Below are 14,641 nucleotides of genomic sequence, written 5' to 3' on the forward strand. Positions count from 1 at the left end.
ATCGCGGCCAAGTTTGCCAACGCCCAAGATGGCGGCCACAGGGGGTGGGCCATCGTCGGCATTCAAATCGCCAACATTCGACGACGATGTCTTGATAGATGTAGACGAGGACATCGGCGCCGCGAGCATAAGCCCAGCAGGACGCGACGTGGTACTCGCCAGCAAGAATGGCCTTCGCATCATAGATCTGGATAACTTGTGGTCTCAACCCCTCATCATACCAAACCAGTCTTCATGGGATGTCGCAGATGTGCAATGGTCTCCCTTCGCGGCACGCGCCGAGTGGATCGCGTCGACCCGAAACCAGCTTGCGCTTGTGTACAATCTCTCTATGCCTTACAACAACAACAAAGCGCCTATCGAGTATACACTACGCGCGCATGACCGAGCTATAACAGACATCAACTTCTCTGCACATCATCCAGACCTCTTGGCAACGTGTGGTGTCGACAGCTTCGTCTTCGTCCATGATCTTCGCAGCCAAAAGGCGCCGCTGAAGCTTGCCGACTATACCGCAGGAGCGACCCAAGTCAAGTGGAACCGCCAAAACGACAAGATTATCGCAAGTGCTCACGACAAATACCTTCACATCTGGGACACTCGTCATGGAGCCAATCCTCTTTCTACCATCACCGCGCACACGACCAAGATTTACGGCATTGACTGGAATCGCAACGACGCGAACAAGATCATGACCTGCTCACTCGACGCGACGATTAAACTCTGGAACAACGTAGGCTTAAAAGACAACATTACTGTTCCTCGCCGCGTTATTCGCACTGATTATCCTGTGTGGCGAGCGCGACACACGCCCTTTCCACACGGTATCCTCGCCATGCCGCAACGTGGCAACTCCTCTCTTTGGCTGTACAAACACGTTGATGGTAGCGATCCTTCAACCTTCACCAATACATCTGCTACGAACTTTCCCAAGCACGCCCCTGATTCCCAAGTTCGCGAGTTCCTCTGGCGCACGCGTGGCTCTACCGAGGACGGGTTCGACAACCGGGACTTTCAGTTGGTTTCTTATGGCACTGACAGGCAACTCATACTTCACCGTCTTTCTTCGGAAGATTTGGAAGCGTGGGTCGGCCACCGTAAAGGCGAACCACTTGTCGAACAGCCCAGCAGGACGCGAAAAGGTGCAACGTATGTTTCATATCGCGATGGGCCTATTCCTACTACCACAAGCACAACCACTCAGGACGAGTTCGGCCCACCTCGCCGACAACGCAAAGGCAACCTTTCCACTCTCCTCCAGAACTACTCACTGAAAGAAGACGCTTACGCTCCGCGCCACCATGACCGAACACATCCTCGGATTCAACATGAGACAATTCCACGAGAAACCATGACGGCTCGCCCGATTCGGCGACATGATCCACGTGTAGTCAATCACATGAAGTGGATTAATGGCATCAAATTCGGGAGTGACCGCCACAACGATATCAATGACCACCATGGTCCCACCAACCATCATGACCGTAATAAGAAGCAGCCATTTCAGGAGCAGAACGACCTTGGTGCAGAGATTGCTTTGGTAGGCCAAAAGTACAAGAAGCTTGCTTTTGAAGAAATCGATATTCCCCGACGACGCATCAAGGTCTCCTTCAGCGGTCCATGGGGTGATTGGGATGCAGTCACAAACGAACCCAGATTAGTGTTTCTTCGCTTCACAATCAACTTCCCAGTTTCCTACCCGAGGGCAATCAAAAGGGAAGAATCGGGCTCCGTTCTTAGCAGGATATCGACTCCTTTGCACATTGAGTTTGAGAGAACGACAGCGGCGATTAGCAAAGAAACCCAAGACGAATTGACGAACAACATGCACCGTATTGCGGAAACCTGCGCAGACCAGCAGCGAGAGGGCCTGGAAGCAGTCCTTTCGTATGCGTTGGGTGAACGGGCTTTGGACGACAGCCTAGACCTAGCCGGAGATGATGACGCTCTCGCAGACCTTGGACCACTGCCTGGCGAAAGCTCTAGTGAGGATGAAGACCAAGAGGGCGAGTTCACTGATGACGTCATGCAGTCATCCCATACTAATGCCAACATACCGCTGCCGGTTCAGTGTACTGCACGGTTCTCGGTAGATGGGTCCCTTGTAGTCGCAAGGATACCCGTAGCAAAATCTATGCCTGGCGCAGATACCTTCAGATTCCAAATTACCAGGAACCTCCGACAGGGTGTTTCGAAGAATGACATCTTCGATTCGTTCGGCCGCTTTACGAATCGTCATCCGGGAGCCTCCGATGGCGCGTCGTCGCCATCCTCCTCCGTTGGATCATGGGAAACATCCTCCACCCTATCTTCCTCGTCCGACTCCCACCATGCAGGAAATTCACATATAGGCAACTTCCAGCCACCGCTGGCTTGGCAAAAATCGGCATCCCGCTTCCAGTCGCGAAACTCAATACCCTCTTCGACTGGCGGAGGAAAGCAGGCGGCTAAGCCCAAGTCGACGGTGTCAATACTATTTTCTGCCACAGATGATCTGGTACCCAGTAAACGTGAACTCGCTGAGGAATATAAGATTTTTGGACCTGGACCAGTGATTTGCGAGCACAATTCTGAAGTAGCTCAGAAGTACGGCTATGATGATCTCGCGGATATCTGGATCCTTTGCAAACTGATATTGAGTAATGAGGTGCCCTTGGAAATATTACCTCAAAAGTACCGGAGGGACCAAGTTCTTGTACTCGCCCGAAGAGCTCTTAGGAGAATCAAACGCAAGGATAGTGGGCTGGACCTACAATTCGACGAGGCAGATCCCGTGGCCAATCCTAAGCTCAAAGCTCGCGTGAAATGGGGACATCACATTGTCGTCACGTGGTTGATACCATCACTGTTCGACCACTTCGAACGCCTAGCAGATACCCAGATGCTTGCTATGCTGTCGTGTATCTTTGCAGAACCGGCTGCTCGCGAAGGTGTCACTTCAGCCATGGCCAAGATGCGACAATCCCAGCTGCCTATGTCCATGGAAGCACCAGCGTTTTCATTGGACTACTTCCCTTCAGTGGATGCTGCGTGGAGTTTGTTCCAGCCTACAATTTCTGTTCCATCTACGCCATCGCAATCGCGTTTTGCAACGCCGGCCAACGAGTTTGCTTGGCAAAGACTGGCCAAGAATTTCGATACGTACGGCAGTCATGGAAGCTCAAATGGCCCGTGGGGTAGCGACCATGTCAGCTCCGAATCTGTTACGCCATACTCTACTGGTAACACGCCTCCCGCCTTGTCCAGGGCGTCTACAATGAGGAGTGCGCAGACGGCTAATCACACACCATACGGAACATCGCCAGAGCAAAGTCACACGGCGCATAAAAAAAGCTCCGCTGCGAATTTCGCAAGTGCTGTTGCCGCATTGTCGCGTCCTTTTGCAAACGCAATGTCCTCTTCACCTCCAGTGAGGTCACGCATGGACGATCTCTCAACTTCAGCACCCACCAGTGGTGTTACTTGGGGCACAACCACATTCTATGGAAGCGACTCCCATGATCAAAACAATCTCTCAACCTCACGCTCAAAGCACGGCAAGCGAGCAAGCTTCGGACAGTCAGAGCAAGTCAATGTCAACTACATAGAGGATTCAGATTCAGACTACGAGAGAGTCGAGGATGACGGTGGCGACAGACTAGCGAACTCAAAAGAAAGTGGCCCGTCTGACAAACCTAAAGATGGTGTCAGTAACAGAGGAGGCATCAAGGTCACGCTCAAGAATCAAGATCAGTTCGATGATGAGGCATGTTTCAGTAGACCACTGCTAGACACAAGTAAAGACTGGTTACATCGGGCTTGGCGCGAGCAGTATGCTGAGATGCTGAGCCGCTGGGGTTTGATCAGCATACGGGCCGAAGTGCTGAAGTTCAATGGCCTTGTGTCATACTTCCCAGCTGAAGCTCCTCGTACCGGCCTCAAACATGGCTCAGTATCGCTCGCACTAAAGACATCCGCCGACGAAAGCGGCGATGAAAAGACCTCGAGACATCTATCTCGAGCTTCATCAACGCTGGTTCCTCCAACACCTACCACATCGCAGATGAAGCGCACACCGGGCGCATCACCTCACCACTTCTCATTTAACCCCGAAGCAATGGAGTTCCAACCTGGAACGATATCTGGCGGTATATCAGAAGAGGGTCTACCGTCTTTCAACACACTCATTCCAACAGAGCAGTATCTCCAACTTTCAATACCCGTTCCAACCCCAACGAAGGAGCTAGACGAGAGCGTTGCCGGCCTAGACACGTCGCCTGGACAGAATCGACTACAACCCCCACCCAGCAGAGCGAGCCGACCCAGCCTCTCACGAGGCACATCAACCGTCTCAGCCGGTTCATCATGGCGTGACGGACGCTCGCGCACCAATATCACCACTACATCCTCCAAGCCCACCAAAACAGACCCCGTGTACAGTTGCAGTATCTGCTGGATCCGCGTCTCCGGTCTTTTCCATCTCTGCCCTTCATGCGGACACGTCGCACACATGGAGTGCATGGACGACGAGATTGGTATGGAAGACGGTGAATGCGTTGTCGGCTGTGGATGCGGCTGTGGCCTCGAAAACGACGATGAGCGCAGCAGGATGGAAGCCTACATTGAAGGCGTACGCGCGGCGAACGCTGCTGGTATCGCATGGGAAGAAGGCAGCGAGTGGTTACCCAGCGGCACTACGACGCCTGCTCTGTATGCTGAAAGCGCCTATGGTGATTTCATGACGGGCGGTGCGAGTAAGATGGCGGGTATGAATGGTGGGGAGGAGAAGAGGAAGGAGAGGTTGGGTGGGCGCAGTAATGTGGTTAGTCCTACGCCGGCTAAGAAGAAGAAAGGGAAGAAGAAGGTGAGGGCTTCGGGGTTGAGCTACTATTGACTGTAGGACTACGAGAGGAGATACCCTTTTCGGCTTTTGTAGTGTTTGGTTTTCTAGGCGTCTTTACTGTTTTGGCGTTTGCATGTTGCGCGGCTCTTTTATGACGTCACATGTACATTCTGTCGATGTAATCGTAGCTGTACTTTGCTATTTGTAGTTTCACATATGGCAGGGAGTTAATATGCACCCACCTGTCCGGTTCATCCAATCGCACGACTGCATGCATGCGTCTCCTCATCCTTGCGCTTGTCAAGCCGACCCTTTGCGTCGCACAAACAACAAAAGACTTGCCTCACCACCATACCGCCCCGCGTCGGCTTCTTCCTCTTTCACGCGTGCACCTTGTTCCGTATTGACCTCACTCATCTCACGCTTTCGCAGGAGCTTCCTCTCGATACTGATCGTAGCAAAATACATACACTTTCAGTTCTTCGGTCAATCGGTTATCATGTCTTTCTTCAACGACGCCTGGAAGGCAATGGACGGCTTTGGTCAAGAAGCCGGGAAGCAGATCAGTGGCGCTGCGGATGAGGCTGGCAAGAACCTTGATCAATTTGGCCAGGAAGCAGGGAAGCAAATCGGCGGAGCCGCGAATGACGCTGGTGAAAATCTCGACGCTTTTGGTCAGGAAGCTGGCAAGCACCTCGGTGGTGCTGCGGAAGAAGCTTGCAAGGGTCTCGATGAGTTTGGACAAGAAGCTGGAAAGCGGATTGGCGATGCTGCTAAAGAGACGTACGGGCATGTCGAAGCATTTGGACACGACGCAGCGGAACAGATCGGGCCTGCTCTAGAAGAAGCATGGAAACATGTGGACGCCTTTGGTCAAGAGGCTGGAAAGCAGATCGGTATAGCCGCAGAGCACACCAAGCAGTGGGTTGAAGAGCATCCAGGAGAGACTGCAGGCATTATCGCTTGTGTTGTCGCTGCTCCTCTCGGTATCGCGGCCGCACATGGTGCTCTGCATATGGTGGGCTTCACGGCCGCGGGTGTTGCAGCTGGTAAATTCCCTCAAATGTCGACCAGGAACCATATGCTGTGTGATTGACTGACATGTCTCATAGGATCTGCCGCAGCCGGTGCACAGGCCGGCATTGGCAGTGTCGCAGCTGGGAGTACCTTTGCTGTTCTCCAAAGCGCAGCAGTGGGAGGCGCTGGCGCTATACTTGTCAATGGCATCGCTGCGGGCACGGCTACCGGGATTGCTGTTGCTGCTACAGCTCCTGGTCTTATCAAAGCCATGAAAGATGGCAAGAAGGAGGTCACCATCGACGATGTCACTTACAAGATCGAGGACAAAGGAGAGGTAGAATCCTCGCTACCAGATCAATAGAGTCTGGCTGTGGGCTCAGATGGTGACGGAAGAGTGTGAAGACGCCGGGGCACTACATGTCGCTTGAGAACTACACGACATATCCCCGTCTTGTGAAGGACGACATAGAGATACGAAAAAGCTTAGCCTCTTACTGCTTGTGTCTTCTGTGCGCAGTGCAACCAAAAGAGGTCAGCTCCAAGTAGGCCTGGTCTAGACTCACTGACGTAGAGTTCCCAAAGCGAGTATGTTCCTGATACATGCTCCACGGGATCTCCCACGGCTTTGCGTCGCTCCCGAAACAGGGCTGAGCCGTTCGTGGAGCGGTTCACGGCCGGCTGCAAGGGTTCCGGATGCGGATAGCGTCGATGAGGGGGCCTGCACCACGATCCCAGTCAACGGCTAATACGAACTGTCAGCCGTCGCACAGTACACTGGACTCGAGTAGCTACCGCCGCATATCACTGAGCACAAGACCTTGAAGAAGAAAATACGCGATTGCGCAGAGTGAAGAAAGATGCTGCAACCGGACCCCACGCGTGATTCGCGAACCCGATAGGTAAGGCGCTAATGACTAGCCGTGCATCTCCCCAGCTTCTTCTCCACTTTAGATACCGCTGCCTTCCTGCTTATCTACCAAACCTCCGGTGATTCTTCTCGCTTCTGCGTAGCTAGTCAATTGTTGTTTTGCATATGATATCTCGGGCCGCCGACAAGTTCGCCCAGCGACCGAACGCTCGCACCTTCCGCGGCAGATGGCTGAGGCTATCACTGTTTCGTCATCCTCATCCGTGCTGAGATCATCCGAGACTGCTCCGATCGACGTCAAGCCCGCTAAGCAGGTGTCATCTGCATCATGTTCCGCGAAGAAGAAGGCAACCAAAGCTTCTGATACCTCTGGCGTCACCAAGAGGAAGCAGTCCAAGAGCCGTAATGGTATGCTTCCCCTGCGTCAACTCTTATCGCTCACATGATAAGCGTAACTCGACTTATTTCTACCTGGGACTATACTGACCTCTGCATAGGATGCGTTTCCTGCAAGGCAAAGCGCTTGAAATGTGACGAAAGCAAGCCTACGTGCAAGCAATGCGAAAGACGTGCAATAACATGCGGCGGGTACGCCAAAGATTACAAATGGAAGCACTATGACGAGTTGAACACTGCGAGCAAAGCGCCCGTCAATTCACATCAAGGTCAGTCTTTGCACAGCCATACTGCTCCGCATCTGACAGGCTTAGATCCGACCCCCCAAATATCAACAGCTGTGCCTTCGCAATTCCAGGGACAGTACGGTCTCCAAGAGTACCAATGCACCTTCGGGAACCCACCCCACCCTGGGGTATACTATTCGCCGCACCAACACTCATACCCTCTCACGCATGGTCCGCCCATACAAGCAGCCTTTCCACATCCTCCCTTGGCACCTATGGGAAACTTGTTCACTGTCCCAACGACATCGCCATTCATCATCTCTCAGTCAATATCACCAGTGGAGTCATATGCGCCAGGTCTTTTCGAGCCATTTGGCATTATTGGAGCCGAAAGTACGACTACTGCACGGAACAATACGAATACAGACTCAAGCCTTTCGTCAGGCCAATCTCCCCGAATAGTAGACCTCCTACTCCCAGGAACAGATCTAAATGTGCCACCGGAGGAGTACTCTTCCTTTGTGTCTCAGCATGAGGCTTTCTATCAGCCCTCTGGTATGACGCCGCTAGCGCCATTGGATGACGATGTCGATGAAGAAGTTGTACGCGATAGAATCGATGAGTCTGCAGCTTGCGTGATGTGGCTACCATCGCCCGCGACACCAAGCTCATCAGGCTCTTCCTCAAATTCTCCTGACTTCAAGATCCCGGCCCAGTTGCAGTTGTCTATGACATCGGCGGAGTCACTCACACGGCGTTATCATAGGGACACGTGCGGTGTACTGTCATTGAAGGACGGGCCTACAGAGAACCCATGGCGGACTCTCATCTGGCCTCTAACGAGGGATTGTCCCGCACTCTATCATGCCATCGCATCGATGACCTCCTTCCATCAGGCAAGAGATATGCCTACTTTGCGCATACAGGGTATAGATCATATGCGGAGCGCCGTACATGCATTGGCTGCTGGACTTCAAAACATGCGTGTCGACGCAGCTATATCGACTACACTTGTTCTGGCCTTTGCCGAATCTTGGGACCAGCATATCAGTACCGGCATCAACCACATCAAAGGAGCTAAGATCTTGATCAATCAAGCACTCATGAACCATCGTCTCATGCCAAAGCAAGGCGAAGAATGGGCTCGGCTGAAGTTTCTTTGCAACACTTGGATTTACATGGACGTTCTTGCTCGCCTTACTTCTGCTGATGAAGACGACGCATACGATGTCGACAATGTGAGAGAAAGCATATATGCTGCTGGAGACACCGACTCTACTCTTGACCCGTTGATGGGCTGCGCGCACACGCTCTTCCCCATCATTGGTCGGGTCGCCAATCTGGTGAGGAAAGTGCGGAGATCCGATAGCAACGGACCCATCATCATATCGCAAGCAGTGCAATTGAAATCTCAACTCGAGGAATGGACCCCGCCTTCTCACATTGAAGAACCAGAAGATGAGACAACAAGCCCGCAAGATGCTATCAAGACTGCGATCGCTTATCAATACGCAACACTGCTCTATCTTCACCAAGCCGTACCTGAGGTTCCTTCCCAGCCACCCGGCGTGCTCGCAAACAAAGTACTGTGCGCCTTGGCCACCGTTCATCCACGCTCACGCTCGATCATCGTGCACATCTACCCTCTGATGGCTGCTGGCTGTGAGATGACTGAGCCGGATAATCGGGAATGGGTCAAAGATCGCTGGTCTCTGATGTCTACCAGAATGAAATTGGGGATCATAGAGCGATGTTTGGAAGTCACGAAAGAAGTCTGGAATCGACGCGACAATCATGCGCTTGAGCGCACAACCATGAATATGGAGCACTTGCGCAGCGACAGCTTCTCATCAGACGCATCCATTATTTGCGAGAACGACGCCTATCCCGATGATTACGACGCCGATCGCGACTTCGGTTCACGGGAAATACCGTACGGGATGCCGATACCGTCTGGTACCACAGACTCCCAGAATTCGGGAGTAACAGTCAAGAGCCGCTTGCATTGGTTGAGTGTCATGAAAGAGTGGGAATGGGAGGTCCTCCTCGGTTGAACCACAACCAGGCCTCCAATCATGTTTCTGAATTCACCAGCCATTCCAACAGATCTTAGATATGTTGTTCTCTCTTCGGAAACTTAATGTTCGCATTTCAAGGTTGGGTTTGCTTCGTAATGCCTGTTTTTGGAGTTGGCGTTGCGAGGTACAAGGTGCGAAACTAGCCATATCGCTCAACAATGTCCAAAATCAGGCTCAAGCGGCATTCAATCTCGGACCAAAAAGCCCAATCGGAGGACTCATATCTGACGCTCCAGCACGGCATTAAGACACTCAATGCTTCCAGCTTATTGCCGTAATACATATCGATCCTACTCCAATGGACCTTCATTCGCATCACACTGAGCCGACCTTTTGGCGATAAGAAGTCAGTCCACCAACTCTCAGATATCAACGACTGTACTTCGTTTCAAAACGGCCCAATCGAGTTCACCGGTCTTGTGCGCTCAAACCATCGCACATGCGTCACCCGGGCGGCCAGTATCAACGTGCGCGCACGACATACACTCGTATTCCCCTCGAGGTGGCTTGCATGTTGATAAACTTTTCGAAATTAAGGCACGTCGTTATAGGCTACAGTACTATAGTCATGAATACACGGGCTGTCAGATAGCAGCCACAGACTGTAGTGCCTGCTGTCAGAGCAGCCAACCGCCTTACAGCGCAGAGGTGCTACAGAACGCATGATCCATGCTTGGAAGACCGATGATAGAATTTGCAGACACATCTAATGCAACTAGAGTTGGTTCAGTACGTCGATTATGCGACTTATCACATCCTACCGCAAGGTCCCGTCTGTGGCTTGCATTCCAAGTCGTCGTCATCCATGTCAGTCCTCCACCCAAGGAAGCTAGTAAGCTGCAGCCGTCCGATGCTCAGCGGGCGTCTACATGAGCAACAGAGCTACCATGATCCCGTGATTATGCTGACCAGGCATGCGCCGCCAGGGTCGAGTATTGGGTCGTTGCGCAAACAAGGTACAGCTCGGCCGATGTAACGTTGGATGCTTTCGGTATTCTCGCTTGACTGCCGCGACGACCAAGCGCCAGACAGTAGGTATGACGGAAGAGCGGACTGAAGATACCGCATGACGCTATCGCAATTCGAGACACTTTCCCTGAACACACAGATCAGTGGCCTCCGATTGTATCTCGCCACAAAACATTCCCACATCAAACAAGGGTCTTAGCACCCCAACCAAGCAAGCCAGCTCAACCGATCCAGTTACATTGCCACCTAAGGCACACGCGTCATGGCCAGGTTATTGAGACCATTCATACAAGGCAAACGAGGCAAATAATCTTCTATGGATACAGTACCCGTCGTCAATTCTTACTTCGTTCGGAATACCCTGCAGCATGCAGATCATCTGCGCACCTACTCGGCAAAAGAGCCGAATGAGCACAAAGACGGCGGCAACATACATCTTGGCATTAGCCATATATGCAGGTACATTCTGTTTCGGAGTCTCGGAGACCAAAGGCGGGCGATGACACAACAAAGACAGGCGCCTGACAGCCCACTACGTGTGCCACGAAACACCGACACCAACAGGCATCAACCTAGTCGACCACGCTATCGTAGTTTTCGAGCGACTCAACAGCGACACAGGCATTTGTATGTGATGTGCCTGAGAAGCATTATTGGTGGCGTCCAGCACGGAACAAGGATTGACCCAACAGCAGTACATGACGGATCATGTGACTACGCGATACATTGGTGGCGTCTTTCGCCTTACGTGACACCTCGGAGTCATCTTGTTGGGAAGTGAACAGGAGGCGCAGCGGACTGACGTCGAGGGTGTTACTGTGAAGTGTGCTACGGGCATTGCAGCATGGACAAGCGGGGCTTTGATCGAAGCTGCTAGCGTTGAGGGGAGGTAGAGAGAAGAGCACGAATAACGAAGAACTAGCAGGTGAAGATTTGGACGAAGAGTAGATCTGAAACACTGCGAGAAATGTACAGTGCATTGTGTGAATATCGCCTAGTCCGACTACTATATGCCAATCACCACACCATACCGTTACGCCGTATCACCTACATCTACACATCTACACCTTAGCATCAGCATCATCCTCCGCCTTCGCCCTCGCCCTAACCTTCATATTAACCATCATAATCGTCTCAACCCAATCCCTCCCCACACTCTGCTCAACCTCCAGACGCTCCTGCAGCTTCTGGATACGCTTATCAGACTTGGCCTGGCGACAACGCAGGAAGTGGATGGTCTTGTTCTTGTCTTGGAGCTTAGCCCAGATCAAGTCGTCGACGTCTTCTTGGGTCGGGGACTGCACATGGGCAGCTTCTAAGGAGAGCTGGTGTTGCTGCTCTTCGGAATCAGCTAGTTGAGCCTCATGCGAAGTATTGGTGTCCTGCAATTCCGCCAGTTGCTCAGTCAGAGTCTGGAGCTGCTCTCCAAGAGCCTGAATAGTCTCATTCGTAGCTTCAGCATTAGAGCTCAACCTCTCTTTCAGCGTCACAAGTTCTCTCTCCTTCGCTGTGAGCTCTTCGGAGGTTTGCTGGAAAAGCAGTTGGTTGAGTTCAGACTGCTGCATCAACTCTTGGTTGCGGTTCTGTAGGCGAGTGTTGGTCGCAGCCAGGTTGTCGTTGTCCTGACTCAAGGATGCGAGAGAGGGCGCGAGGGAAGGCGTAGCAGAGCCTGTCGGTGAGCCCATGACGGAGTCGTTGCGACGAAACCGGCTGAAGAAGCCGGCTTGTTGGGGCTTACATGTCATTGAGGCGGACATGATGCTAGGTTCTCAGGTGGGCGTGATGTGAGTCGAGGGATTTCTGCAGTTCAAGACGCCGAACAAGTGGTACTGGGAGGACTACAATGGCTCTGGGATTGAGCCGGTTGCTGCTACTCTGGAGGATGTATGCGGTACTTTGAGGTATAGTTTTATATAGAAGCATGTAGAACATGTTGCATTCACAATGTCAAAATCACAAAATCACGAAGACACCACTGTACACGCACCAAGAAGACATGATATGCGGCACACCACGCGATGGAATTTGATGCCAGAAGGGAAATATCTATCTAAAAAAACACTAAAAAACAAAATCGGGAAAGGGGAAGAGGAAACAAGACGGGGAATCAGAATAGTACCAAACCACCCAACCCATCTTCAGACATGTTTGAAGATGCCAGACCAGAGTTCCTCTCCAGGCCGAAGCACGACCCTCTTGGCGGGCACAATGTGCGTCTGCACAAAGATGCCGTTCACCTCGTCCGCCATTTTCTTGCCGAGGATTTTCAGCAGGGCGGCGTTGGTGGTCTCCAGATCTTCGATCCGGGCGGCCGCAGCCGACTTTTCTTGGACGAGCAGCTCGACAACGTGCCGATACTGCGCTTCGATGCGCTTGAGTTCTTCGGCCGCGCGGCCGGTTGCGAGGGCGGGGTGCTATACAAGTAACTTTGTCAGTAATGATCTGAAAATGATAGAGGGGCCGGGAGGTACTCACGTCGCTCACGACGAGGATATCCACCTCGGCGGCGGCGATTTCGGCGTCATGGTGGCCTGGGAGGTTGGTCTGGTGAGACATCGTTAGTGTATGTAGTAGTCTCGGTGATGTTTTGCAGAATGTTTGTGAGGTGTGAAGAGGATGTATTCGGCAAAAGAGGTTCTGGCGGCTGAGGAAATAGGAAGATGGGAGGCGGTTGGACAGTTTATATGCTACGCAAAAGATGGGACGATGAGGGTGAATGGGGAATTAGAAGTCGAGGTGAAAGAGAAATGGACTCTCGAAGACGGTCAATTCGGGCTATACAGAGCTATTATGCTGTGCTCTCTTGAGCTGTACGTATGCCTATTCGTCTTCACCTACGACTCTTGTCTTGTTCACTCGTCCTCCTTCCCAGTATGTATTCATGCGCCCTTCTGTACCAGCTCTGTGACTTGTTGTTCGATGGCCTTGTCGTCCAGGCCCTTCAGCGACAGCTTCCGCTCCTTTCCGAAGTCTATCCCAGATTATTAGCATCGCTCTCGTATGTCCGTGGTGAGTGTGACGCACCGAATCGGGCATATACGGTGGGCTGGGTGTTGCTGGCTTCGCGGATCATAATGGGGATGGATGGGTTGGCCTTCTTCATGGCGGGGTAGCTTCGCATGAGGAAATTCCTATCCAGTCGGTCAGCGCGGTTCGCTCTATCCTGCCTGTCCTGCCTATCCCGCTCTGGTGCAATGGCGTGCGCGTTGGGTTGCGCTCCTTCACTCGGTTGTCGCATACCTTGTCGCGGCGCTGTGCTCGCTGGTCTGGCAGAACAGGAACCTCAGCTCCTTGAGGCCGTTTGCGAATGCTTTTGACGCCATAGTAAGGACCGGTACTGGTGTGCGGGGGTATCAATCGGTGACTGTCGTCACTGGGCCGGCAGCGACATTCAATGTTCGTCAAGCTGCCAGGCGCACGCCTTACCCAAACGGGCCTAAGGCAGTCGGAGCACCCCCATCGATAGTCCCGGATTTATCATCTTATGCTTGAGCCCGACATCGCGACGGCTCTCGCACACGACACTCGCCAAGGCCTCGACCTCGCTCTCGACGCCCCAATTCCTGCTCCCACTCGAATCGCCGACCTCGAGCGTCCAGGACACAGCTCGCCATCATGTCGTTCCGCCCCGGCTCCCGCATTTTCAGCTCCTTCCGACCCTTCTTCCAACGCGCAAATGCCCGCCGACATGCGTCCACGGCGGGCGCTGAGCCCGCTGGCTTCCAGAAGTTCTGGAACAGCCCCATCGGCCCCAAGACAGTCCACTTCTGGTACGCTGCCTCGACACCATCTCCATGCCCACCCGCAATGCGCTGCCAGCTCCCCGCACTCTCCGAAGCGCATCCGCATCCGCAGCAGCAAACACCCACCTCCAAAACCCAGCACACCCCACCCAAGCCATCGCACAAATGCTAACACTCCAGCAGGGCCCCAGTAATGAAATGGGGCATGGTCCTCGCCGGCGCCTCCGACTTCTCCCGCCCCGCCGAATCCCTCTCCTTCACCCAGAACTTCGCTCTCATGTGCACAGGCGCCATCTGGACGCGCTGGTGCTTCGTCATCCGCCCCAAGAACGTCGCACTGGCTGGTGTCAACTTCCTCGTTTTCTGCGTCGGTGCCACACAAGTCGGTCGCATTTACATGTACAACAAGAGTCTGGAGAACACCGAGGGTCAGGCTAAGGGCGAAATGCTGGATGTTAAGCACACTGCTGAGAAGGCGGAGAAGAAAGCTGAGAAGGCTCTGAAGTAAACTACGACTG

At 52.9% G+C, this 14,641-nt stretch overlaps 6 protein-coding genes across 6 annotated transcripts; 3 read left to right on the forward strand and 3 right to left on the reverse strand.

The window, feature by feature from the left end:
• Window positions 1-28: 28 nt before the first annotated feature.
• On the forward strand, window positions 29-6,203 carry J4E87_001950 (uncharacterized protein; the record flags this gene model as incomplete). Its single annotated transcript, XM_049373590.1, has 3 exons — window positions 29-4,843; window positions 5,301-5,871; window positions 5,935-6,203. The coding sequence occupies 3 exons, from the start codon at window positions 29-31 to the stop codon at window positions 6,201-6,203; spliced, it is 5,655 nt and encodes a 1,884-aa protein (XP_049236960.1).
• A 2,110-nt stretch (window positions 6,204-8,313) lies between these two features.
• On the forward strand, window positions 8,314-9,387 carry J4E87_001951 (uncharacterized protein; the record flags this gene model as incomplete). Its single annotated transcript, XM_049373591.1, has 1 exon — window positions 8,314-9,387. The coding sequence occupies one exon, from the start codon at window positions 8,314-8,316 to the stop codon at window positions 9,385-9,387; it is 1,074 nt and encodes a 357-aa protein (XP_049236961.1).
• Window positions 9,388-11,441: 2,054 nt separating this feature from the next.
• On the reverse strand, window positions 11,442-12,137 carry J4E87_001952 (uncharacterized protein; the record flags this gene model as incomplete). Its single annotated transcript, XM_049373592.1, has 1 exon — window positions 11,442-12,137. One exon carries the CDS (start codon window positions 12,135-12,137, stop codon window positions 11,442-11,444), a length of 696 nt encoding a protein of 231 aa, XP_049236962.1.
• A 381-nt stretch (window positions 12,138-12,518) lies between these two features.
• Window positions 12,519-12,936, reverse strand: J4E87_001953 (uncharacterized protein; the record flags this gene model as incomplete). The annotated part of the gene is made up of 2 exons (XM_049373593.1): window positions 12,519-12,794; window positions 12,856-12,936. 2 exons carry the CDS (start codon window positions 12,934-12,936, stop codon window positions 12,519-12,521), a joined length of 357 nt encoding a protein of 118 aa, XP_049236963.1.
• A 323-nt stretch (window positions 12,937-13,259) lies between these two features.
• Window positions 13,260-13,703, reverse strand: J4E87_001954 (uncharacterized protein; the record flags this gene model as incomplete). Its single annotated transcript, XM_049373594.1, has 3 exons — window positions 13,260-13,351; window positions 13,405-13,511; window positions 13,621-13,703. 3 exons carry the CDS (start codon window positions 13,701-13,703, stop codon window positions 13,260-13,262), a joined length of 282 nt encoding a protein of 93 aa, XP_049236964.1.
• Window positions 13,704-13,995: 292 nt separating this feature from the next.
• On the forward strand, window positions 13,996-14,631 carry J4E87_001955 (uncharacterized protein; the record flags this gene model as incomplete). The annotated part of the gene is made up of 2 exons (XM_049373595.1): window positions 13,996-14,150; window positions 14,307-14,631. 2 exons carry the CDS (start codon window positions 13,996-13,998, stop codon window positions 14,629-14,631), a joined length of 480 nt encoding a protein of 159 aa, XP_049236965.1.
• Window positions 14,632-14,641: the final 10 nt, after the last annotated feature.

The sequence above is a fragment of the Alternaria ethzedia genome, assembly GCF_023757985.1.
Source record: "Alternaria ethzedia strain BMP 0044 chromosome Unknown scaffold_3, whole genome shotgun sequence".
Taxonomy (NCBI): Eukaryota; Fungi; Ascomycota; class Dothideomycetes; order Pleosporales; family Pleosporaceae; genus Alternaria; species Alternaria ethzedia.